Source organism: Gorilla gorilla, chromosome 2 (genome assembly GCF_029281585.2).
Source record: "Gorilla gorilla gorilla isolate KB3781 chromosome 2, NHGRI_mGorGor1-v2.1_pri, whole genome shotgun sequence".
Lineage (NCBI taxonomy): Eukaryota > Metazoa > Chordata > Mammalia > Primates > Hominidae > Gorilla > Gorilla gorilla.
The window spans coordinates 189,901,609-189,928,731 of NC_086017.1; the positions used below are offsets into that span (position 1 = coordinate 189,901,609).

General features: G+C 36.9%; 1 protein-coding gene and 1 long non-coding RNA gene across 7 annotated transcripts in view; one reads left to right on the forward strand and one right to left on the reverse strand.

Moving 5' to 3' along the window:
* Positions 1-27,123, forward strand: part of KCNMB2 (potassium calcium-activated channel subfamily M regulatory beta subunit 2) — a 306,818-nt gene that overhangs the window by 260,687 nt on the left and 19,008 nt on the right. For all 3 annotated transcript variants that reach the window (XM_055381799.2, XM_063704399.1, XM_004038033.5), the window contains one exon: positions 8,905-9,027. In XM_055381799.2, the coding sequence (XP_055237774.1) occupies positions 8,972-9,027 (56 nt within the window). In that variant the 5' untranslated portion in view covers positions 8,905-8,971. The remainder of the gene's footprint in view (positions 1-8,904; positions 9,028-27,123) is intronic.
* The window catches only part of LOC129532439 (uncharacterized), a 257,939-nt gene that overhangs the window by 47,520 nt on the left and 183,296 nt on the right, over positions 1-27,123 (reverse strand). For all 4 annotated transcript variants that reach the window (XR_008678189.2, XR_008678187.2, XR_008678185.2 and 1 more), the window contains exon 6: positions 3,356-3,497. This is a non-coding gene — a long non-coding RNA (uncharacterized lncRNA). The remainder of the gene's footprint in view (positions 1-3,355; positions 3,498-27,123) is intronic.

The following is a 27,123-nucleotide window of genomic DNA, read 5'->3' on the forward strand; positions in this document are numbered from 1 at the left end:
TGCAGCACTATTCACAACAGCAAAGACATGGAATCAACCCAAATGCCCATCAATGATAGACTGGATAAAGAAAATGTGGTACATATACACCATGGAATACTATGCAGCCATAAAAAGTAACAAGATCATGTTCCTTGCAGGGACATGGATGGAGCTGGATGCCATTATCCTGAGCAAACTAATGCAGGAACAGAAAACCAAGCACTGCATGTTCTCACTTATAAGTGAGAGCTGAACAATGGGAACACATAGACACAGGGAGGGGAACTACACACACCAGGGCCTGTCAGGGAGTGAGGTGGGGGGAGGGAGAGCATTAGGAAAAATAGATAATGCATGCTGGGCTTAATTATTAGGTGGTGGGTTGATAGGTGCAGCAAACCACCATGGCACATGTTTACTTATGTAACAAACCTGCACATCCTGCACATGTACCCCAGAACTTAAAAATTAAAATTAAGAAAAAAAAGAAATAAAAATAAACAATGTGATGTTGGTCACTGACTCAAAAATAAAGCACTTAATAAAATACAATATCCCTTGATAATAAAAAAAAACTCTCAACAAAGTAGGCATAGAAGGAACATATCTCAACATAAGAAAGACCATATATGACATACCCATAGCTGATATCATACTGAATGGGGAATAAATGAAAGCCTTTTCTCTAAGATCTGGAACACACCAAGGATGCCTACTTTCACCACTGTTATTCAACATAGTACTGGAAGCCCTAGTTAGAGCAATCAGACAAGGGAGAGAAATAAAAGACATCCAAATTGGAAAGGAAGAAGTCAAATTATCCTTGTTTGAAGACTATATAATCTTATACTTGGAAAAACCTAAAGACTTCTCCAAAAACCTATTAGAACTGATAAGCAAATTCAGTAAAGTTGCAGGATCCAAAAATCAACACACAAAAATAGTAGCATTTCTATATGCCAACAGCAAACAATCCGAAAAAGAAATTAAGAAAGTAATTCCACTTACAATAACTACAAATAAAAAAAAATCTGGGAATAAACTTAACCAAAGAGGCAAAAGAACTCTACAATGAAAACTATAAAACGATGATGCAAAAAATTGAAGAGTTCACAAAAAATGAAAAGATATTCCATAGTCATGGATTGGGAGAATCAATATTGTTAAAATGTCCATACTACCCAAAGCAATCTACAGATTCAATGCAATCCCTATCAAAATACCAATGACATTCTCCACAGAAATAGAAAAATGATCCTACAATTTATATGGAAACACAAAAGACCTAGAGTAGCCAAAGCGATACTGAGCAAAAAGAGCACAACTGGAGGAATCATATTATCTGACATCAAATTATGCCACACAGCTATAGTAACCAAAACAGCATGGCACTGGAAGAAAAAGAGACAAATACACCAAAGAAACAAAATAGAGAACCCAGAAACAAATCTACACATCTACATTAAACTCATTTTCAACAAAGGTAGCAAGAACATATATTGGGGAAAAAGATAGTCTTTTCAATAAATGGTGCTGGGAAAACTAAATATCTATATGCTGAAGAATGAAACCAGACTCTGTCTCTTGCCATGTGCAAAAAACAAATCAAAATGGATTAAAAACTTAAATCTAAGATCTCAAACCATGAAACCACTGTAAGAAAACATTAAGGAAGCTCTCCAGGACATTGGTCTGGACAACGATTTCTTGAGCAGTACCCCAAAAACACAAGAAAACAGAGCAAAAATCCACCAATGGGATCACATCAAGTTAAAAAGCTTCTGCATAGCAAAGAAAAGAATCAACAAAGTGAAGAGACAACCCACGAAATGGGAGAAAATATCTGCAATCTATCCATCTGACAAGGGATTAGTAACCAGAATATGTAAGGAGCTCAAACAAATCTATAGGAAAAAAATCTAATAATCTGATTAAAGAATGGGCAACAGTTCCGAATAGACATTTCTCAATAGACATACAAATGGCAAACAAGTATATGAAAAGGTGCTCAACATCATTGGTCATCAAAGAAATGCAAATTAAAACTACAATGAGATATCGTCTCACCCCAAGTTAAAATGGCTTTTATCCAAAAGACAGGGAATAACAAATGCTAGTGAGGATGTGGAGAAAAGGGAACTCTTGTACACTGTTGGTGGGAATGTAAATTAGTACAACCATTATGGAAAACAGTTTGGAGGTTCCTCAAAAAAATATAAATAGAACTACCATATAATCCAGCAATCCCGCTGCTAGATAAACCCAAAAGAATGCAATTCAGTATGTCAAAGAGATACCTGTACTACCATGTTTGTTGCAGCACTATTCACAATAGCCAAGATTTGGAAGCAACTTAAGTGTCCATCAACAGATGAACAGATAAAGAAAATGTCGTACATATACACAATGAAGTACTATTCAGCCACAAAAAAAATAGATCCTGTCATTTATTCCAACATAGATAGAACTTGAGGTCACTATATTACGTGAAATAAGCCAGGCACAGAAAGACAAAGTTCGCATGGTCTCACTCATTTGTGGAAGCTAAAAGTTAAAACAATTGAACTCATGGAGATAGAAAGTAGAAGGATGGTTACCAGAGGCTGGGAAGGAAAGTCGGGAATGGAGGGAGAAAATGAGAATGGTTAATGGGTACAAAATATAGTTGATAGAATGAATAAGATCTAGTATTTAACAGCACAACAGGGTGACTGCAGTCTACAATAATTTACTGCACATTTTAAAATAACTAGAAGAGTAATAATTGGATGGTTTGTAACACGATGAAATGATAAATGCTTGAGGTGATGGATACCCCATTTACTCTGATATGATTGTTACCCATTGTATGCCTGTATCAAAATAACTCATGTACCCCATACTATATGCAATACTATGTACCCATAAAAATTAAAAAGAAAGAAAGAAAAGAAGTCTGCAATAAAAATCCAAAGAATGTATTCTCTCTTATTTCATTCTTCTCAAAAGACAATAGTGTTCTGCAATGCACTCTTCTTTTCCTCTACAACTGGGCAGTAAGCAGGGCTATTCATTCAATCTTCTAGGCATCAAATTGGGAGAGAAAAGTATTTTTCATTCTTGTTATGAAGCATCAAGAGACTATTCAGTAGTACTTGCCAGTTCCCAAAATTATACTGACATTTAAGGGGTAGTTAGAGAAATAAGAATTCACAAAAGAAATGGAAGGAGCAGCTAGATAATAAGAAGGAAAGCTAAGAGGTCATTGTCCTCTAAGTCAAGGTTGCAAAGTATTTACAACATTTCTCTTTATAGTAGAAGGAAATGAGCAACAATATCAAATTCAGCAAGCTGAGAGCTTAAGTAAATGTGGAGAGGCAACTATTATATATACCTGCTAGGAAGTCATAGCAACCTTAGAAGAGAGCTGGTCTGGTGTAGTACAAATGTTGATTTGTTATTCTGACTCTTCCATGGACTGCACTCCTTAGAAGCAGGTCTGAATGTTTTGGTCCCCACAGTACCTAGGACAGTGCCTGGAATGTAAGAGGCACTTAATAAATGTTTGGCAAATGAATGAACTAAAACAAAGTAAAGTATGTAGTTGATTTGGAGGGAAAAGATCCCAATGACATTTAAAACTGCTTGTAATAAGATGCACCAATATTTTCTTAATTAAATCACTAAGTCTAAAATTATCACCATATATTTGGCTTCTTCCCCAAAGGCCCTGAAGCCAAAACAACTCAGTTCCTAAGGAGAATATATAATTTGCCACCTACAAAGATAAAGTCTCAAACATAAGAAGCAACTCTAAATTTCTGTGCTTAGAGTGACCTTTTGAGTTGCCAGAGTGATGTCATTAGTGTTACAGTTTTATGCAAGATTAGGCGTGTAAGTATGTGTTAAATAGTTCCATGGGCTCCTGCTTGCTCATTTAATAAAGAAGAGTTCGTTAAGAGTATCCCAAATGCGTAGCTCAGGGCCACTGACACTAGAAAACTGCAACCACTTTGTTCTTTCCCTGCCCCATATCTCACTTGTCCTTGCAGCTGTCACCTTGAGGCCTCAGCACTGGTAGGAAGTGAGAAGCCTCTGAGAAGTGGCACCCAGTAGAAGCTTCTAGAAACAGAAAGAGTATCCATCACTAATTAAACTTAAATGAAATCAGAACCTGAGAGGTGATAGTCGTGTTTCTCGGCTGCCCATCATAATTACCTGGATAGCTTCCAAAAATACATTAATGCCAGAGACCCACTCCCAGAGGTTCTCATTGGCCTGGAGTGAGATCCAGGCACCAGTATTTTTTAAAATTCTTCCAGATAATTCTAATGTGTGGCCAGCATTCAGAGGCGCTATCTTTATGTCTTTATATCTCAGAATGGGTATCAGAACTTAATGCTAATGAGAAAGTACTTCAGATTTTATCACCCTATATCTCAGAAAACCACTTTTCCTCTATTGAGTGCCACTGACCCATAAGAAAAAAGATCAATAGTCTAAATGTACAAGTACAAAGTGACTTAATCGAAATTTTTTACAAAAAGAGAAAATTCAATCCATTTGTTTTTAAGTTTAATAACAGGGTGAAAAAGAAGTAAACTATTGGTTAGTGTGTGCCACTAACCAATTATTATGTTATTATGTTTCATGGTCTACTTTAAACACTTTTACATGTATTGTTTTACTTAGTCTCCCAAGCAACCCAGAAAGGCAAATATTATTATTCCCATTTTTACAGTTGAGGAAACAAAAACTCAGAGACGTTAAATTGACTTGTCCAAAGTCACAGAGTTGGCATATGGTGATGCCAGGAGGCAAACAAACAAATGGCCCCATCTGCTGCTCTCACTTATCTTTTCATCAGGCCATGCTGCCCTATCTAAAGAAAATCTTAGTGAATGATACTTCACCAAGCAACAGAAGTTTTCTGTCCAAGCCAATGAAAGGGATAGATGGAGCTGGACAATTGAGAGAAGGAAAGAGAAGAAGTAGAGAGTAAGAAGAATGAAAGACAGTGCAAGCTAAGGGAAGGGTCAGAAAGGAAACATCAACTGCACCCAGCAGATGAGTCACGTGCATGAGGCCAAAGTCATACTAATGGCCACATTTCCCAATACATACTTAGATGGTCAAGGCAGCAAATACAGCCAGTGTGTTACTGTGTGTCCTGGATTGTGCTGTAAGGGTGCATGAGACACAGTCCTGCCCTACAGATGCTTATAACCTAGCATGGGAGGCAGATTTGTGCACAAACAGGATAGATTTTGCCTTGCCTTAGCAGAAGTAAGTACCGATAACTGGGAGCAGAGATGAAGAAACTGTTCATATGGGTCAGAGAAGACCTCACAGAAGAGGGTCATCTGAGATGGCTTTGAAACAGGGTAACTCATTCACCATGAAGGCAGAAGGAATGGCCGAACTGAATCATGGAAACAGAAACTAGCAAGGTGTGTGCTTGAGAAATGGAAAGGGCCCTTTATAAATTTCTGAGACGGGGAAATTATCACATTCTCACTGACTCCCTCCTTTTACTCAGGGCTGAGATTATATCTTTAAGCTTTGAATTTTCACATCATACTCATCTGCAGTTACATAGGAATGGTTCTGCCAGGTTCACTCCAGTTCCTAGATCATTTAATGGTGGAATTAGATTCAGGTTTCCTCTCCTCACTGCCCACAGCTCTGTTCAGCCACTATACAATGCAGATCTCTGTTTTACGTGAGGATTCCAAATTACAAAATTGTACAAAGTACTTTCTTTTTTGGTCTCTATATCCCTATCCTGATCACAATTCAAATGAAAAGTTTCTTGTCCTATAAAATGAGCAAAATTGAATTAATTTCTTAAGGAGTTCAGGAGGGCTGTCTTTGAGCTGGGAAAGAACCTCCAAGCCAGCTTCCATTAACATATTTGGAATTATAGGTGTTTCTTTGAAGCCTGGAAATTTTTTTAACCTGCACAGAACCTTTGTACTGTTGCCTTTAAAGCAGCTACTCCCTTTTATTTTAATTAACAATGACTTCAGCAGGTTTTAAATAATGGTTTCTCTTTATGAAAGAAAACTAGGGTGGAAACACTCCAAATCCACTTGTTGGAATAAACTGAGGAGTCACTAAGTCCTTTCCAACAAGATTTAGACAGTTCATTAGAATAAATATATATTTAATCTCCTTTAATCTCCCTCTTTCTATATCATCTTGAAATAGAGCGAAGATGCAATGCTGGAATAATGACACACAGTCTGAAAAGTATTCTAAATGTATTGAAATCACTGCAGCTCCTTTCGCTTTGTATAGTTTCAAAACATTTATAATTTGTATGATGTGTCTATTAAATGCTGCCTAATAGCCAGGAACAGGACAGCACTCAGGAATTTATTGGTTTAGCTAGACTCAAATTGTGCCCAAACCCTGTGAAGGAATGACTAAAGCAATCAGAGGATTCCACCAGAGTCCAAGTTGAAACAACTTCTTGAAAGTTTAAGCCAATCCTCATTCTTATGAAGTAATTCATTCAATTTAGATGAAAAGTATTCTTATTTCCTGAAAGTTAACTGGTTTTAATAATGGATGTAGTCCCTATTCTATTTGATATTTTAGAGATGTTCAAAAAGAAACAAATAACTTTAAACAACCGGGCCTAAGCCATTTAAAGAGATAGCAGACTTAATTTCTACGTCTTACTAAATCTAGCGTCTAGGGCATCCATTCAGGTGAATCCTTTGATTCCTGCCATTATCCTAGAACAAGGGTAGATGTATGAATTCTTGCATCTGTACTGGTTACTAAACTCTCAGCCTCTGTTCTACCTCCCACAGTCTCTGTTCCTCATAGCTCTGATGCTGACCCAAGGGTTATAGAAGGAGATCAATTCCCAAACCTAATCCCAGAAAGTAAATACACCACGATATAGCATATGCTTAGATCCATTCTTCAATTTATTGAATCACAAAATATTGGCGCTGAGAGGAATCTTAGAAGCTAACAATTTCAAACTCTCCATGGTACAGAGTAAGCCCTAAAGATGTTAAGTGACTTTCTCAAGGTCACACAGCTAGTTAGTGACAAAACAGGGCCTATAACCAATCACTTATGAGTGCATGCTCTGATCCTTTGCTGCTCGGTGTTGTTTGCAGACCAGCAATATCAGCATCGCTTGAGAGCTTGTTACAAAGGCAGGCTCTCAGACTCCACCCAAGACCCTCTAAAGCAGAATTTGAATTGTAACAAATCTTTTTCTTTTTTTTTTTTTAAACAGGGGGTGTCACTGTGTCATCCAGGCTGGAGTGGTGCAGTGACACAACCACGGCTCACTGCAGCCTGGTACTCCCAGGCTAAAGCCATCCTCCCACCTTAGCCTCCCGAGTAGCTGGAACTACAGGCACACACTACCACACGTGGCTAATTTTTTTTTTTTTTAATTTTATGTAGAGACGGGATCTTGCTATGTTGCCAGGTCTGGTCTCAAATTCCTGGACTCAAGCGATCCTCCCTACTAAGCCTCTCAAATTGCTGGGATTATAGGCATAAGCCACCACAACTGGCCCAAATCTTTAGATCATTCATACGCACATTACAGAGCTGAAGCCAAGCCAGGCACATTGGCACGCACCTGTAGTCCCAACTACTGGGGAAGCTGAGGAGGTAGGATTTCTTGAACCCAGGAGTTTGAGGCTGCAGTGAGCTATGACTGCGCAAGTGAATAGCCACTGCATTCCTGCCTGGGAAATGTAGCAAGTTCTCATCTCTAAAGAATATATTTTTAATTTAAAAACTAAAAGAATGGAAGGCAAGTAGATACTGGTTTGAAGCGTGGGTCTACCTCTTCTAAATGTAAGCAAAAATCTCAACCTTCTGAAAGCATCATTTAGAACCTGGAAATAATATCACTACCCACCTTGCAGAGTTTTCACTGTATAAGCATAACACAGATATATGCATGTTCATTTCATGAAATACGTATGTGCATAAATAATACATTCAAACTGTGTGGCATATAGTAGATAATATGGTATATAGTAGCTAATGTTATTTCCTGTCTCATGCTTATCATTAATATTGTGCTTAACCAAACTGAAAGCCACTAATGACTATGCATCCATGAAGGAATCACCAGTCTTCCTTCCTTTGTTCTAATGTGTTAAATATCATTTTAACTTTTATATATGATTAAGGCTTCTTTATTTAATGTTCCTAACTCTCAAGAAAATTATTATTATGTGGAAAACAATAATAGCTAACTACTTTTAGTGCTGTGCTTAGAGAGGAAAGAACTTCTCCCAAAGCCAAGTCATAATAATAATAATAATAATAAACCCACAACATTCTTAAAACGTCTTGACTCCAGAGCCTATAAACCTGGCTTCTCCAGAAGCCAGTGAGTATCAGCTGCCACTGATGCTGTAATTTTCTTAGGCAGAGACTCAACTGCCATGGGCAGATGCCACAACATTGGCAAAAGTGGGGCACAGTTAAAGATGACGTTTCATCACCAACATGTCACACTTGTCAGCATTTTAAAGAAAAAAACAGATTGAAGAGGAAAGAAGAAGTTGAGTTTTAGTATCCAAATCTGAACTAAAATTTTGGAAAAATACAGCATAGTACAGAGTATGAAACCATACCAAAGTGATATTTTGAAGGAGATATTTTTGGGAAAATGTGATTTTAACATCAATTAGAAAACCACGTTCTCCTAAGGCAGTAATTCTCAATCCCGGCAGTGTGTTACAATCAGCTAAGGAAGATTTAAAAAGATTGAATGCAAATTTCTGAGAGAGGACTAGGCTCTACTGTTTTCTTAAAAATTCCCAGTCAATTTTAATATGCAGCCGGGATAGAAAACCACTGCCCCTATGGAATCAAAACCCTGTTGTTATGTAAGAGTCAATCCACTGAGAGCTATTTGTTGCTGTTAACTTCATTGTGTACCTCTTCTAGGTCTTTTTGTCATTCCTCCAGGACATCCACCATAAGGAAAGGAGACCCTGGACCAACATTCTCTAAGATGTTTATATGGACCAGTGGCCGGACCTCTTCATCTTATAGACATGATGAAAAAAGGTAAATGCACTGGGATTCTGGGCACTTTTCAGAAGCATTTAACCTGACTCTCCAAAGAGGATACTGACAGGAAAGTAGTAGGCAACTGAGCCTTATGCTTTGCAATGTGGGGACAGACTCTACACTACAGGAGTAGGGTTTCAGACACTTTGGCCTTCCTTCTCCTTGCACTTTACATGTTCGCTTTCAGCACATAGCTTTGCAAAAGTTGTTCCCTGTCAGAAATTCCCATGTCACAAGCTCTTTGCTTAGCTAACTCCAGCTCTGCCTTCAGATATCAATAAGAACCACCACTCCCATCATCCTCTTTAACCAAACAGACTATGTTGTTGAATTTCCAGCACCTAGCACTGTACCTGGCACATGGCGCTCAATAAATACTGAGCACCAAATGTATTAATAATAATTTATTAACTGAATTAATTTTATTAACAATAAAAAATTAATAATAAAAAATAATATAATTAATAAAATAATACTGAGAACTACTGGCAATTCAGTTTCTTCTTCTGAAGTGATGAAAACTGCATTTCTGGGCACTGGACATATGGCAGGGAAGGAAAACAGAAGCTACGAGAGGAGGAAAAGAGGACATACAAATCCATTGAACCCTCAAAATCCTTGGAAGAATAGCCTGGGAGGAAGGGAAAAATGAGGGAATAAGAAGAAAGATAAAGGGCAAAGGCAGCATTAATGAAAGACAAGATGACCTTTGTGCAACTCAATCCAGTCCTCTCACTTGGGTTTAGGGAGTAAATGTATTCATAAAATTCTCTAGTCATTTTTAAATATTTAGTCTTCCTCTTTCTCATTGACCTTGCCCTATTATTTGGGTTAAGTGAAGCTAAATTTTAAGTATAATTGCCTTCACCAGCATATGGCGACGTAAGCAAGTTGCGCATCAGGCAGAATCTGACAGAAGTCAGGACTGATTTGGTTGAAGGAAATTTGTGAAAAAATAATAATAAAATAAAAATTAAAAACTACAATTGATAAATGGTGCTGGGCACAAGGAGAAGAACCTGAAGGAGGTTTGCCTGAATACTGTTTTCAGAGCTGATACTTTTATTTTCCTTCTAAAACCTGAATTGCCTCACAGATAAAAATTCTTTTAAAAATTTCAAAAGCAAAGTTGTTCTTTACAATAATTATATATTACAGCAAAAATTGGGAAGCAACTTGAAAATTCACAATAGAAAATGTGCTAAATAAATCACTGAATGTAATATACCACTTAGCACTTTAAAATGCTTTGACACAATATTAACTGAAAAAAGCAAGTTGAAAATTTGCATACAAACTACGATTGCAGCCACAAAAAATACACATAGGCAAAAGTCTGGAAGAAATAGCATGGTTTTTACTGCTCTGCTTTCCAAATGCTTTGTAACATATTGTTACCTTAATTATGGAAAAAATAATTATATGATATTTAAGTAAAATTATAGCCCAGAAGGCAAATAATGTTGTCTTGTCAGCATTTAAAAAACAAGTCCCAGTGCTCATCATGACACCAAGCAGATTAACTGAAAATTTACTTTACTTGATCATCTCTACGTTTTCACTGCTTTTTCTCAAGGCTTAATCAAATTATTTTTCATTTGCTTTCAAGTTGAATCATCTTTCAGCAAGATCTTTTCTGTAACACTATAAAATTTCATATGTCATTTCAAATTCTATATTTGAAAGTGCAGAAAGACAGAGGTTTGGTCCTGCAACTTTCATGCCAGGACCAAATCCAAGAGTTTTGTTGCCCTACAGGAATATTGTAACTGTCAACAGCCAGCTGTCCTGAAATTCTGAAGGCTTTATTAGAGCAAGGGAAGTGTAATATATTTCTTTCACCTTCTATTTACTCTCAGCAAATAATTTAATATATTTTGCTACTTTTTATGAACAAAGGAATTAACATTTAAGAAGCAATTACTGTGTACTGTAGGTTTTAATTGTGTTCTCTTAAGATAGAGATTATTATGCTGGCTTCACAGATTAGGAAACTGAGGCTTTTTAAATAACTGAGTGATTTTCAATAACTTCCAAAGGCCCAACAACTAGCCAGTGATGGAATCAGGATTTGAACCCAGCTGATGCTCTCTCCCTGTACCCCAGTACCTGCCCAGGTTCTTGTCAAACTTGAAATATTTGGAGTGATAGTGAACAGCCAAGCCCACAAGGGGAAAAGTATGTTAAAATAGAGTTGGATATTGCATATCGAAGAAGATAATAAATATGTGACTGACGTATTGGTAATATTTGTGGCGTTTGAAAGGTGTGAACAATTAGCTTAGTATTCTGCATCAGTAAGATTCTATGAAACTGAAAATACTGTTTTAATTTTTTATTTTTAAAGTATGATTTCAGAACTATGGGATTTATAATAATTAAAATATTGACTATGAAGAAATCATTTTTCAGCAAGCTTTATTTATGGGATAGGGATGCAAAAGCTTATTAAATAAGTCTGCATGGCCAAAAAGTACAAGCAATAGAATCTGCCATTAAGCAATAGAATCTGCCATTCCTTAGTTTAATGTTGGAAGTCAATTTGTCTGTGCTTTTTCTTTGACCACATCTTTGTCTTTGCTGCTTAATTCACAAACTCTTGGAAGATACGACTCAGATTTTAAACTGACTTTGAGCAGTATCTGTGGCTCTGTTTAAGGTGCTCTTGGTGGCAATAAACATGGTGATAATGAAGATGATGATGGCTGATAATTAATCTACATAATTAAGGTCCTCCAGTTAATTATTTGGAAATAAATTAATTAGATTGTCTGACAGCACTGCCTCAAATTGCTGGTAATTCAGTTTCTTCTTGTTCTGCAAACCTGGCCTCTGTGTGTGCCTGCTTTCTCCAGCTGTGTTCCCACAGCAATCCCAGAAGCCAGGCCATACAAAATCCTCAGCTGCTCTCCACACCTCCTCTTCCTGAGAACAGGGCCAAATGTGTCAGTATATCGGATTCCCTGGGATTCCTCAAATGGTAGAATACCAGGAAACCAGCTTAAGGGCAGGCAGAGCAACTTCAGTGGAAGGAAAAGTTCACTGAAAATTCTGAAACCAAATGTTTTTTTGCTCAGAAGAAATGGAAGTCAGTTTCACTTTTTTTTCCTTATTTTAATTCCAAGCCAGATCTTTTTCTGATCATCTTCTATATACAAAACATAAGGTCCTATCTTCATCTTCCATTCTGCAACCCAGCATTGTGGAGAAATATTTTTTTCTTCTCTAAACAAACTTCTTTGTTAGTTGAACTTACTTTAATCCCTAAATTCCTTTTCTTTTTTTTTGAGACGGACTCTCACTCTGTCGCCCAGGCTGGAGTGCAGTGGTGCGATCTTAGCTCACTGCAACCTCCGCCTCCCGGGTTCACACCATTCTCCTGCCTCAGCCTCCCAAGTAGCTAGGACTACAGGCGCCCGCCACCACACCTGGCTAACTTTTTTTTTTTTTTTTTTTTGGTATTTTTAGTAGAGACGGGGCTTCACCATGTTAGCCAGGATGGTCTCGATCTCCTGACCTGGTGATCCGCCCACCTGAGCCTCCCAAAGTGCTGGGATTACAGGCGTGGGCCACCACACCCAGCGCGATCCCTAAATTTCAAGCAGCAAACAAACAGAATAATTAATTTAGAAATTAAAGAAGAGAGAGGTTTTTAAGCTAAGGGCATTACAGACTGTTTATCAAATATTCTTTAAATTGTTTTTTTAAATATTGAAGTGATACAAATGAATATTTATTACATATGTTAATATACAAAGTGATGTTATAAACATCCAGGTACCCATCATTCAGTTTAAAAAACAAAACAATCAGAATTTTTGAAGCCCTTGAGGATGCTTTCCCAATACTATTCTACTCCCCATCAATCAATATCAATCAGTATTCTGAATTTTGGGCATATCATTCCCTGATTTTTTTTCATGAGTTTATCACATTTGGATCTTTAAACAATATATTGTTTCCATCTAAATGTTTGGAGACTTCATGTAAATGGAATCATGCCATATTTATTCTGCAACTTGTTTTTTTCACCAAACATTATGTTGTTATGATTTACCAATGCCGGCGTGAGTCGCTGTAGTTCATTTTATCTGCTATGTAGTCTCCCACTACATGAACATACTACCATTTATTCATCCAGTCTACTGCTGAGCGACATTTGCATTATTTCCAGTTCTTTTGTCATTGCCAACAATGATGCTATTCTTGTACATGTCTCTTTGTGCACATGTATGAACATTTCTTAATGTCCCATGTTATACCTAACATGGGAATGGTTGGTTCAAAAGTACGCGCAGCTTTAATTTTACCAAGTAATGCCATGGTTTTCCGAAGGAGCCATACATGCGATTCCCATTGCTCAACAGCCTTGTTTAGAGTTTTCAGATTTCTAATTTTCAGTAATCAAGAGGGTATTATTATTTTAATTTTCATTTCTCAGATTATTAATGAGATTGAGCCTATTTCCTTAGTCCTTTTTTCTGAGTTGACTGTTTAAATATTTGGCCCAATTAGGTCAAATACTTGACTGTTTAAATAATTTGCAATTATTTCATTAGATTTATATTTAAGCAACATTTTGCAACAATTATAATCATACCTCTTATCATTTTTCTACTGGATTGTTTGTCTTTTACTTGACTTGCAGGAATTCTTTATAAAAGTCCATATTGATTATTTATCTGCTATATGTATGTAAATAGCTTCTCCCAGTTTGTGGTTTGGCTTTTCACTTTCTTTTTCATGTCTTTTGATAAATATATTAATATGTTCTTAATTTTTTTATTATTATACTTTTAAGTTTTAGGGTACATGTGCACAACGTGCAGTTTTGTTACATATGTATACATGTGCCATGTTGGTGTGCTGCACCCATTAACTCGTCATTTAGCATTAGGTATATCTCCTAATGCTATCCCTCCCCCCTCCCCCCACCCCACAACAGTCCCCGGTGTGTGATGTTCCCCTTCCTGTGTCCCTGTGTTCTCATTGCTCAATTCCCACCTATGAGTGAGAACATGCGGTGTTTGGTAATTTTAATATATTCTAAATTAACAATTTTTGTAACATTTTGAAATCCCATCCTACTCCAGTTTCAAATAGACATCCTCCTGCACAGTTTTCTAAATTTTATGTAGCATTATGTTTCACAATTACGTATTTAATCATCTGGAACTGATACCCAATATCCAGTTTTTATATGGATAACCAATTGCCCCAGCATCATTTATTGGAGAGTTTCTCCTTTCCCCATTGATCTAAAAATCACTTGTCATATATTACATTTCCATATGTACATGGATATGTTTTTGAATCTCTATTCTGTTCTAGCGGCCAGTTTTGTCCACCTCAGACAAACACCTCACATCAGTTTACAAATTTTAGCATTATGCCTGTAATACATCTTGATATTTGATAGGACCAGTCACCCATCTTGTTATTTTGTAGTCAGAAGTGTATTTACTATTCTTAGCCACTTGCACTTCCAAGTAAGTTTTAAAATCAGGTTGGCAAGTCACACCTATCGCACTTCCCAAAAAAAACTCTAGGGATTTTTATTAGAATTTTATAAAATTTATTAATTAATTTGTGATAAATTTACATCTTTATGTCACCAAGTCTTTCTCTGAATGAATACGATTAACCTCTACATTGGTTTGTCTTCCCTAGTATCTCCTAATAAAGTTTTGCATTTAAAAAAAGTGTACATCATTTATTAGATTTATTCCTAAGTACTACCTTTGTATTGAAATGGCATTGAATTTACTGAATAACTGAATTGTTTTAAATATTGAGTCTCCACATCCTGGAATATAATTCCTTATTTATTCATGAATTATATCATGAATTATCATGACTGCAGTATCAATCATGCTATCATTTTGCAATTATTTCATTAGATTTATATTTAAGCAACATTTTGCGGCAATTATAATCATACCTCTTATGTTATATATGTGTTTTTACTGCTGATGTGTAGAAATGCTACTGCTTTTGTAGTTACTGATTTTTTTCTATCAATCAACCTCGTAGAACTCAGTATGCTTTCAAATAGTTGCTGATAGATTTGTTTTGATTTCCCTATTTGTATTTTCTACAAATAACAATGTTTCTTTGTTTCCAATCCTTATGGTTTTTTCTCATGTGTTACACTCTTACTCTATCGGCAGGAACTTTCAGGATAATATTGTAGAGTAAATCAATTATGATTACTAATATATTTGGGCTGCCTTTTTCAAACTCAAGTTACTTTTTAACTCATCATGTGTTTGTGTAATTTTGGTCTGTTTAATTCAGCCAAACTAATTAAGTCTTTAAAATTGTATTTTATTTTCTCCCATTTGGAAATTTGGATATTTCATTTATGTTTTTAGATAATTACATTTTCATATGTGTGCATGAATTGACCAATATGAAGATAATTAATGCTTTCATTATCCTGCCAAAAAAGAAACTTGAACGACCCCTACTCTCATAACTTCACTACGTTGTTGTTGTTGTTATTATTATTGTTGTTGCTGCTGTTGTTTTTCTAATCGTAGACTCAGGAGGTACATGTGCAAGATTTGTTATATGGGCATATTGAGTAATACTGAAGTTTGGGCCTCTATTGAACCCATCAACCAAATAATGAAACTAGTACCCAATAGGTAGTTTTTCAACTCTTTTTTCCTCCCTCCCTGCCCCCTTTTGGAGTCCCCAGTGTCTATTGTTTCCAGTTTTATGTCCACATGTACCCATTGTTTAACTCCCATGTGTAAGTGAGAACATGCAGTATTTGGTTTTCGGTTTCTGCGTTAATTCACTTAGGGTAACAGCCTCCCGCTGCAAATGGCATGATTTCATTCTTTTTTATGGCTGTGCAATATTTGATGGTGTATATGTACCACATTTGATGAACACTTAGGTTGATTCTATGACTTTACTATTATGAATAGTGCTTTGATAAACATATGAGTGCAGATATTCTTTGATAGAATGATTTCTTTTCCTTTGGGTAGATACCCACTCCAGTAATGGTATCAATTATGGTTGCTGGGTCAAATGGTAGTTCCATTTTTAGTAATTTGAGAAATCTCCACACTGCTTTTCATAGAGGTTGAACTAAGTTACATTTCCACCAATAGTGCCTAAGTGTTCCCTTTTCCTCTCAGCCTCACCAAGATTTGTTATTTTTGGCTTTTTAATAACAGCCATCCTGCATGGTCTCATTGTGGTCTTAATTTGCATTTCTCTAATGATTAGTAATGTTGAGTATTTTTTCATGTTTATTGGCTTCCATATATGTGTCTTTTTTTGAGAAGTGTCTGTTCACGTCCTTTGTCCACTTTTCAATGGGTTATTTGTTTTCTCCTTGTTGATTTGTTTAACTTCCTGATAGATTCTGGATATTAGTCCTTTGTCAGGTGCAGAGCTTGCAAATATTTTCTCCCATTCTGTAGGTAGTCTGTTTACTCTGTTAATTATTTATTTTGCTGTGCAGAAGCTCTTTAGTTTAATTAAGTCCCATTTGTCAATTTTTGGTTTTGTTCCATTTACTTTTGAGCGCTATCTTTTTTTTTGTAATGTTTAAATTACACCATTTTTGCTAATATATAAAAAGGCAATTGACTATTGCATATCACTTTGGTTTCAGCAACTATACTAGTTTTTGTTTGTTTTTTGTTTTGTTTTGTTTTTTGCAAAAGGGTCTCGCTCTGTCACACTGGCTGGAGTACAGTAGCACAATCATGATTCACTGCAGCCTTGAAATCCTGGGCTCAAGCAATCCTCCCACCTCGGCCCTCCATGCAGCTGAAACTACGGGCATGCACCACTACGCCTGGCTAATTTTCTTTTTAGAGATGGTGCCTTGCTGTGGTCTTGAACTCCTGAGTTCAAGTGATCCTCCTCCCACCTCAGCCTCCCAAAGTGTAGAGATTACAGATGCAAGCCACCTCACCCAGCCTAAATTTTCTTATTAATAATTAATCTATAGATTCTTTTGTATTTTCTTCATAATTACATCATTGGTGAATACGTTTTTATTTCTTCTTTACAGTAAATATACTATTCATTCATATGTTATACTGCTAGTAAATCAGTAAATCATGAATAAAACAGGTAATAATGGACATCTTTACTTTTGTTTCTGCTCATAAAATGGATTCTGTCAACATTTCACGATTAAGTATCAAGTTTACTATAGGTATTTCTTCTATACCCTTTATCATATTAAGGATGTTCCTATCTATTTTTAATTTGATAGGAGTTTTTATCATGAATGAATGTTAAATTTTGTCAAATATGTTTATCTACATTTATTACATTATTATATGATTATAACCCTTTAGTATATTATTTATGTAATAGATTACATTACTACTCAGATAATAACCCACATTATAAGTTCCTGGGATAACCACAGCTTGATCATGATATATTTTCATTTTTATATATTGCTAGTTTATCTTGTTTTTAAAATTTCACATTTATGTTTGTGAAAGATATTGACCTATAATTTTTTTGTGTATTGTTCTGATTTGGTTTTAGTATCAAAGTTTACTAACTTCATTAATAGGTTGGGTAGCATTTCATCTTTTTCTATATTCTGGAATGATTTGTATACTATAAGTACAGTTTAGCTATAAATCATCAGAGACTACTGTTTCCATTATGGTGATATTTTTAACTGATGATTCAAATTTTTAATGGTTTATAAGTATTTGAGTTTTCTATTTATTTCTGAATCAGTTTCAGTAAGTTATATTTTTGGAAAAGTTTGCTGTATATTTCAGGAAGTTATAAACTTCAGAGTTTTCAAATGTCTCATTATATAGTTATTTTCAATATTTTCTTTCCAATCCATACCTTATCTGTAGTTATAGTTTTTAATTCCTGATACTTATTTGGCCCTTTTCTATTTTTTTCCTTGATCAATTTTTTCAGTTTTTCATTAGTCTTTTCAAAAGAAATTAACCTTTGAACTCATTAATTAGTCCTTTAATATGGTTCATCTATTTCATTTATTTCTGCTCAAGTTTATTATTTCCTTCCTTATACTTTGTTTTAGTATATTCTGTCAATCTTTTCCTAACTTACTAATTTGGATGCCTAGTGCATTAATCTTCAGGCTTTCTTCTTATCTAAGTATTTGAAACTATATATTTCTATCCTTAGAAATATACAGTTTTGCTTTAGCTGCATCCCACTAATTGTTCTAGAGTGTTTTTCATATCATTTAATTCTGATTTTTAATTTTTGCTGGACTTTATTCTATGACCCATGAGTTCTTTGTACTATGGTTTTACTTTCTTCTGTAGATGTCATTCTAGTTATTTTTGTTATTTATTTCTAGCATTATTGCATTAGAGCCAAATAATGTGGTCAATAAAAAGGCCAGTACTTCTCAAAGTCTCTCTAGGTTATAACACCCTCACTTATCTGGACGATTCACATAATTTTCTGTTTCTTTCTATATCTTGGATTAAAGCTTTTCATAAAATTTAATATGCTAATTGGTCCAACAAAAATAAATATGAATTAAAATATTAAGATATCATTGGGAGAGTGTGTTATCTGATAAGCTAAAGGCAGGACTAAAAAGAATAATTCCAACCTTTGTTTCCATAATTTTGTTCTCACTTTTAGTGTCTTACCCATAAGACCTGGGTCACAGTGTTACAAGACTTCCTGGGAAGTCCCATGAATTAATACATTGGCAATAATAACGTTAAGCTCATGGACAAAATCCTTCATGTTAATGACATATATATATAAATGAAGTGTGACTGTCATTTCTCCCCAAACTCAAAAACACATTGCTCCTGATGAAATGTACACATTAAAAGACCAAAACAGATAATAATAATTAAACTAATCAAATTGTACCATAAAATATATACTTACCAGCTCAAGGAAAAATCTATAAAATCTGAAAATAATTTAAGATGAGGATATATGTAAAAGAAGCACATCTCAAAAATGGAGGAGGCTGTGGTGGACAGAAGGCAGAACAATGGCTGTGTTCATCAATGCCATGCCTTCTCTGCCATATGAAACAACACGTGTGTTCTCGTGGGGCAGAGATGTATAGCAGCTGTGCTCACTGAAGCTCTGAAGGCACTCAGCAATCCATTGCCTCATAGGTACACCTTCATAAGATCTAACAGAAGGACGTGTTTCCCTAAGTCTGGGAACTAGAGGGTTCAGTGCCTGGAGAGTTTGATTTTTTTCTGGAAAGAGTACTAAATTTGTTGGTGGTAGAGTCCAGTGGACACTGATGGGAAGATAGAAACTGGAGGTTTGTTCTAGCCATCATTCCCTGATTTATTTAGTTTTAATAGACCATTCAGCCTCCCTATAACTGGCTATCTCACAACCTATGCTTGTTGTAGCCAGTCTAGTCCAAATAAAAGGAACATATTTTGTGAGCCTAATAAATGCAAGAGACTGAACTTACAAAGATGTGGTCTGTCTTTAACTCTTGAACAGCTCAGTATTCACTGGGCCAGAGAGGCACAAACATAAATATTCAGCACATGTAAGTTCTGGAAGAGCTCTCAGCCAAGTAATTTCAGATATATTTAATTCTTCATTTCTAATTCATGCTTTCCCTACTTCTCTTCCCTGCATCCACCCAGGTGCCCCATCACGTATCTGATAGCTTCAGGATTCTGCAGAATTCTCTTCTGCCCTTTCCATGTTTTAGTGGCCACACTGTCTTTTGTTTCTCTGACTACTTAAAGAGTCTCATTAAAACCCATAGTGTTGCTAGTTCTAGACACAAATGATGCCCAGATCTAAACCTATTTGTTTGTTTGTTTGTTCTTAAGTTCTGGGGTACATGTGCAGGATGTGCAGGTTTGTTACACAGGTAAACATGTGCCATAGGTGGTTTGCTGCACCTATCAACCCAACACCTAGGTATTAAGCCCAGCATGCATTAGCTGTTTTCCCTTACACTCTTCCACTCCCACTCTCCCCCAACACGCCCCAGTAAATGTTGTTCCCCTCCCTGTGTCCACGTGTTCTCATTGCTCAGCTCCCACTTATAAGTGAGAACATGTGGTGTTTGGTTTTCTGTTTCTGCGTTAGTTTGCTGAGGATAATGGCTTCCAGCTTCATCTAAGTAAATCTAAATCTTAATCTCCTCCATCACTTCTCTTTTTTTAAACCCCTCTTTATCTAATACCTGAAACACTGGGAGAGTTTAAGAATCAGTCCCTTTGTCTCCATATGTAAACATTTCTAAAAAACCAACCACACTAACACGAGTGATCTTTCTAAAGCACATATCTAATCATTGTACTTGCTTAATTCTTTTAATGCCCCCCCCTAACTTCAAAAGACATACAAGATCCTTTTTCTCTGGTGCCTGCCTATCTAACCAGCTCACTGTCTGCCATTCCCCGCCCACAATATCCTGGAATCCAACCACACTCTACTACCTCTATTCTCTTACATTCTGCCTGGATACTCTTCCCTTCTCAATCATTTGCTCGTCCAAGACTTAGTTTGGTCCGTCAAAGGACTCTTAATCATCACCATTTAAATCAAGTTATGGTCCCTAACTGGCAGGCTTCCTAAACCACCTTTGAGCTTGTAAATCATAGCCCTGGGCCAATTTAATCCATAACATGTCTGTAGTTATGGTTTTTAATTCCTGACATTTATTTGGCCCTTTTCTGTTTTTTTCTTCTACCATCGATCCACTGACTGTTCATTTTAAGGAATGCCTGAAAAAGTAATGGCCAATGTGCCTGAAGCCAATTTGCCAAAGAATCCATTTGCCATCAGTCATTTTGATGAATTTATCGAATTTAGCTATATACCACTGTATGTAGCTATATACCACTGTAACCCTACACAGTTCTATAATAAACCACACTACGATGGAATGAAAACATTTACAGGGGGGCCAGATTTAGGGCCTTCAGACTCGCTCCACTCCGTCTCTCACTCTCTGCAGCCATTGTCTCTCAATCTCTCCGCCCCTCTGTCTTTCCATCTCTTGTCCCAGACACCCTCGGCCTCCAGTCTCCCTTCCTCTCTGTCCCCTGTTCCCCCCACCCCCATCCCAGCCATGCCCTCCTGCTTCCTCTGCCCACTAGTCTTCCCTCCTCTACCCCTGTGTGTCCCCCTCTCTAGGTCAGTGGGCCAGACTTCGTGTTTCACTGATTCTTCTTTTCAACTTAGCAGAGGGTCCTACTATTCTTACCATAACCTTTATCAATGAGTCAAGAAACAAATTTTGGTTAATTGATAAAGTTGATAAATCCATCAAAGTGGTCATAATGTGAAATTTGCCACAAGAATTTCAATAATTCTAAAATATTAGCAAAAGAGCCAGTGACTCTAAAAAGAATCTGAAAACTAGTAAAAATAGAAAGGCTCCCAGGTGAAATGCTAAATTTTTGTCATATTTGTTAGAAGGATATATTCACAAACGTATTCAAGAAAGGCATATTTATAAATATATTCATAAGAATATATTTACAAAGAGACTAAGCCTCCTTAGAAAACTTAGCTTTTAAAAATATCAAACTGATCCAAAAATACCACTAAGATGAATGTATCCGTAAGAAAAATACACTTTATGATTGAACAGATTTTTAAAATATAGTCTTAAAATATTCATACAAAAATTTATTTATATTCATTTACTATATTTAAAACAATACTCCTTAAAATAAGTCTTTGTTAAATCTGTAAGTGTCGTAAAGTTGGCAAAATATTTATGTAGTGAGCTGATCCTTCAGTAAACTGGCTTTTGGGGAATTAGCCATTGAGAAACTGATCCTTTAGCAAGTTGGCCCTTGGCGTATCAGTTTGCTTCTCCTGTACACACCTATCTAATCAGTCTCATTGCCATACACTGCAATGACTGACATCTCACTCAGCTCCCTTGGGACTCTAAGTCTTATTTATTTGGTATCGCCAGAACTTAGCACATTGTGTTTCATCTGATGAAGACTTAGAAATGTTGACTAATGAATAAGCAAATTAATTCATAAATGGCCTTTATGCTGCCTTAACCTGAATACTTTTCTCCTTCTCTTTATAGGATAGATACCAAGGGAATCTGAATTTAAATGGGTGTGACAGCCAAGGAGGAAAAACTTTCTTTCACATTTTACTCTTTATATCCATATTTGTATGTGCATGGCCTCAAAAATAATTTGTTTATGAATTATGGGCTGACCCCCAATATCAAACTTCAAGAAACTATATAAAAGGAGCTCAAAATAAAATTTTACTAGGTTGACTAATGCTTGGCGTAAAATTGATTGAAGCCTTACTAAACAATTGAAAATATTTTGTTTACAAGATATTTATCACAAACACTTTTGTTATACTTGGATTTGCCATGTAGATTTATTAATAACTTCTCCAAAGGCTTTGAACAGAATGTTCCCTATATATAGTAAAGACTGCACATATCTACTATTTGTTATTGTCAACATGTGGTTCACCGTGAAGCCAAGACTATCTCAACAGACCTTAAATATGGTGCTTTGCCAGGACACACCAAGGCTAGATCAGCTTCAAACTTATAAAGTCAAATTCCTGCTCTACACCCACTGTTGGGCAGCACACTTAGTCAAAACTGAATTTGTAGTCATACCCCAGACTCATTCTTCCTCCTGAGCTCTCTACATCAGTGAATTGTCCCTCATTCCATTATTCTTAGCACTACCACCCCCACCCTCAATTCCTCTCAGGTAGATTCATAAAGAATAGACAGGAAGAACCAAAGGGTGATAAGCTATCAGCCTTGTTAATACTTACATGGTAACTCACACATTACAAGGCTTCGTAGTATGGAAGAGGATACATAGGGCTGTGGCCCAAAATATGGCATCTTGCTCCTTCCAACTAGCACTGAAGACAACATGGTGTAGAAGGGGCCAACTAATGCACCCTGTCTCAGGCTGTGAACACCCTCTTTCCCAACTGAGACTTACTACCTTTACTACCTGGACATGCAAAAAACCAAAGCCTGAACAAAAGCAAGTCCAAATCATAATTTTTTTTTACAAAAATTATGCCACACATAAGCAATGACCCAAAAAACAGAGGTGGCCCTCTGACTCTGGCCTATCTCACCATTGAGATTAGTCACTCCTCTGCCTGTGCTTAGGACACTAAACTTGTGGAAAGAGAATCTATAAATGTGCAATCACTTTCTTCCTTTTTAGCAAGGTCAGCAGAAGTCACCTCTTTGGATCCTGGAAGAGTAGGGAAATACGGAAACAAGAATCTCACCTTACCACTCTCCATGATTTCTCCAGTCATCCACATCAAGTACTAGAGCATAAATCTAAACTACACCCTTTTTCTTACTTCCTCATCATCCCCTGTATTCTATCAGCCACCAAATCCTGAAGTTCTGTCTCACAGATATTTCTCCACGTATCGTTTCTTCTTTATACATCCTACCTTGATCCTAGATCCAGCCCTCACTGTCCTTTGCCAACACTACAGTAACAATCCCCCCATTCCTCTCTCTGATTTAAGCCTTATCCTTTTTCTTAAACTCTGCACAGAAGCCAGAGTGATCATTTTGAAACTCAATCATGTCACCCTCTAACAGATTCCTATTCACTACAGAATAAAGGCCAAGCTCTTTAGAATGACTTACAAAAACCTTCATGGCCTACCTACCTTTGCAAACTCATCTGCCTCTTTTTCCCTGTCCCATAGGCATCTCAGTAATATTAAAACAGTTGCAGTTTCTGATATTCACCATGCAATTGCAAGTCTCCATCCCTTCGTTCATGTGAGTCTTTCTGTCTAAAATACCTTTGACTCTTTGTCTCATTTGGTTAACTCTGATTCAATCTTGAAGATTTTGTTTAAGGTGTTTCTCCTTAAGGAACCCTTCCCTAAATTCAACCCTGGCTCTCTGTCCTGCTCCCTTAAGCTGGGGTATCCTTCCCTCTTCTCTATTCCCATAACACTCTGTGAATTGCTCCATCATTAAGTTTTTCACCCTATGCTGATATTTATATACATGTCTGTTTTCCTTTGGGGCAGGGGCCATATCCCCAATAACAAGAGATTACCAGCATTCAGGAGAAGTTTGTGAACCTAAACTGAACTCTTTGCTCTTCCAAATCATTTATTCATTTCTTTATTTTCCATTAATTCTATAATCATTTACTAATGAATTCCATGGGTATGGCCCACTCCACTCACCCGCTTTCATTTTGCTGGGTAGTATCCTGATTTCTCAGATATTTTTGGGCTGTATGAAAATCATTCACTTTTCCCTCTCTATACATTCCAGAGCATATCAAAAACATTTGTTTTTTCAAATTGTGATTTGTTTTTGAATTACATGTTTGAATCATTTTTATATGCTTCTTGTTCTGATGACACAACTGACTGATTAAACTTCTTCTCTTTTATGGGTATAGGCTGACATAAGTGATGCTGTGTGACAGTCTAATACCCTGGAATTGTGAGATTATGCTCCCTCCTTGCTGTCTTCTATCTGCAGGAAATTCAGATCTCTATGGCAGCCATCAGAGTTAAATACATGTTGATAAATAATATAAGTGAAGTAACAGCAGATTATTATTTTACAGCAGGTCTTTGAAGCTACTCAGACTCAGCCTGTCTCTTCCTGATTCAGAAAAGCTTTCAGCCCACTGGCTTTAGCTGCTAACGGACACTGATTTTTTAAAATTTGAGTTCATAAAGGGTGAAGTTTTAAAAGCTTTGATGTAAATCCTAGAATTTCCAAACAAAATCTCAAAAAAGAATGAAGAAACACAGAGGGTGGGTGGTTGCCAGTCTGTGGAAGTCAAAAGCAGGGCAGGCCAGCTAATCCAGAGGCATTGGGATTGGGAGCTGGGGAACAATGAAAGATATGGGCTCTCCAGGCCTCTGGCAATGACCATGAGCAGCCAAGAGCAAGTGAGAGTGGGAAGAAGCCAGGAAAGACAGCGCCGTGAAATGATGATAAACAAAGGCCTGTATTTAGCTCCGACTCTCCTACTACAATGGGCTCACTTCTCAAGGAAAGAGTAAGATTTATACAAACCACCTCAAAAAGAGAACTTTAAAATAATAAGAAGAAGAAGCTAATCAGTTAATTTTGCACAACCAATACTTAGATTAATAAATACTCGGCCCTACAACCTCATGGAAATATATTAAGTACATACACACTCCATCACCTCTATAAGGAATCAAAATATTTAGGAACCAGCCCAGAATGGATCAGCCAATCAGAACAGATACTGGCCATAAACACCAGTCAGGCCATCCTGGAGCACAAAGCTAAATATAAGCCCTGAATAAACACACAACTGCACAAACAACAGGCATATCTTCCCTCCCCCGCAAAGTTCCACTTTAGAGTCAACTCTGGTTCCTCTCCCAAGCAACAAGAGCGATTAGCCATAAAAATCTGAATGAAAAATCTGAAGTTATTCTTGTGCATATTGGCTTTTTGCCTGAAGCTAAAAAAAAAAATGACTTCAGTTTCTTTTTCCATTTTCAGCATTTTATTTGTCCTCCTTGCTGTTTCTAGGCTCTAAAGGCCAGCGATTTTCCCATTTCCACTGCCCTGCAATCCAAAGCTCCCTTCTCAAAATAGACATTGAAAAATCATGAGCTGTTTCTTGGTCACAGGCCTTGCAGGAATTCCTGTGCATTGCCTTCCTACTCAAGCTTCTCATCATCTCCCCAAGCATCCAGCACTTCCGCATTTCTTTTCTACCTTCTCCTCCAGACCTGGTTTCAAATCCAATCCTCCATCTCCAAGCTTTATACACTACTCATTTTCTTGCCATTTTGTCCATTAAAAATTCTCTGGAGAATAGTAGCAATTTTAGGATGTTCTGATGTCCGTGTCATTGAGCTGTAGCTCCCCACCCCATTTTTGAATGGGAGCATTTATTACTAATCTCTTGTCACTCATTGTCTTTTTTTTTGGAGATGGAGACTCGCTCTTTCACCCAGGCTGGAGTGCAGTGGCATGATCTTGGCTCACAGCAAGCTCCACCTCCCAGGTTCACGCCATTCTCTTGCCTCAGCCTCCCGAGTAGCTGGGACTACAGGTGCCCGCCACCATGCCCGGCTAATTTTTTGTATTTTTTTTTAGTAGAGACGGGGTTTCACCATGTTAGCCAGGATGATCTCAATCGTCTGATCTTGTGATCCGCCAGCCTCGGCCTCCCAAAGTGCTGGGATTACAGGCATGAGCCACCACGCCCGGCCAAATCTCATGTCAGTCATTCTCTTAAATAATTTGCTTGTATCATGTCACTTAGCCATTAAAATGCATTTAAACATTATTTTCACTTTGCAGGCGACTGGGGATCAGAAAGACTAAGGCACTTGTTATTGATCACACAGCTAACAAGCAGTGATATCAGTCTGAACTCAGGAGAGAGTTGATTTCAATTTCTTGTTCTTTCTTACCCTACATTGCTGCTCTAAAATAAAAAACAAAAATACTAATAAAATTGTCCAAAGTTATAGGGCCTGGCCTCGATTTGAATGACACTTTTCTAACTCAATCGAAAGTTTTCACATATAAGAATAGCTGGATCACCACTCTACATCTTCACACTGCTTATCAATCTCAAGCCAACAAAGCCCTAAGCAGCTCTCAGCTTGAGAAAAATGTTAACCAAAATAACTTCTACCTATCACTACTGAAGAGAAATGAAAGATTAATTTGATATATTCCTAGTATATGTTGCCATTTATTTGAATCAATGCTCCATTAGGTATTCCAAAATTATTTAAAAATCAATAATGATCAGATTTGGGTTAAATAGTAAAGTCAACAAACCGAAAGCATTATTTTGAGGGTTGAGGGGATTGGTTTCTTTCTTTAGAATTAGATAGAAGGAAAATTAATTTGCAGTTAAGACATTGGCCCCAGAGTAAAGAAGGAGGGCTTATTTCTGCTCAGGACTGGTACACATACAGGCGTGCATGTGCTTGTGAGTGTGTGTGCATGCATGTGTGCATGTGTGTGCTTGTGTGGGAGGTAGTGGACACACACTGAGGTCCAGCTGCACTGAAGCAGGTTTGGAGGGCCCTAGGAAGGCATGGGCAGAAACTGACCTGCTCTCTAGGGGCATGCTGATT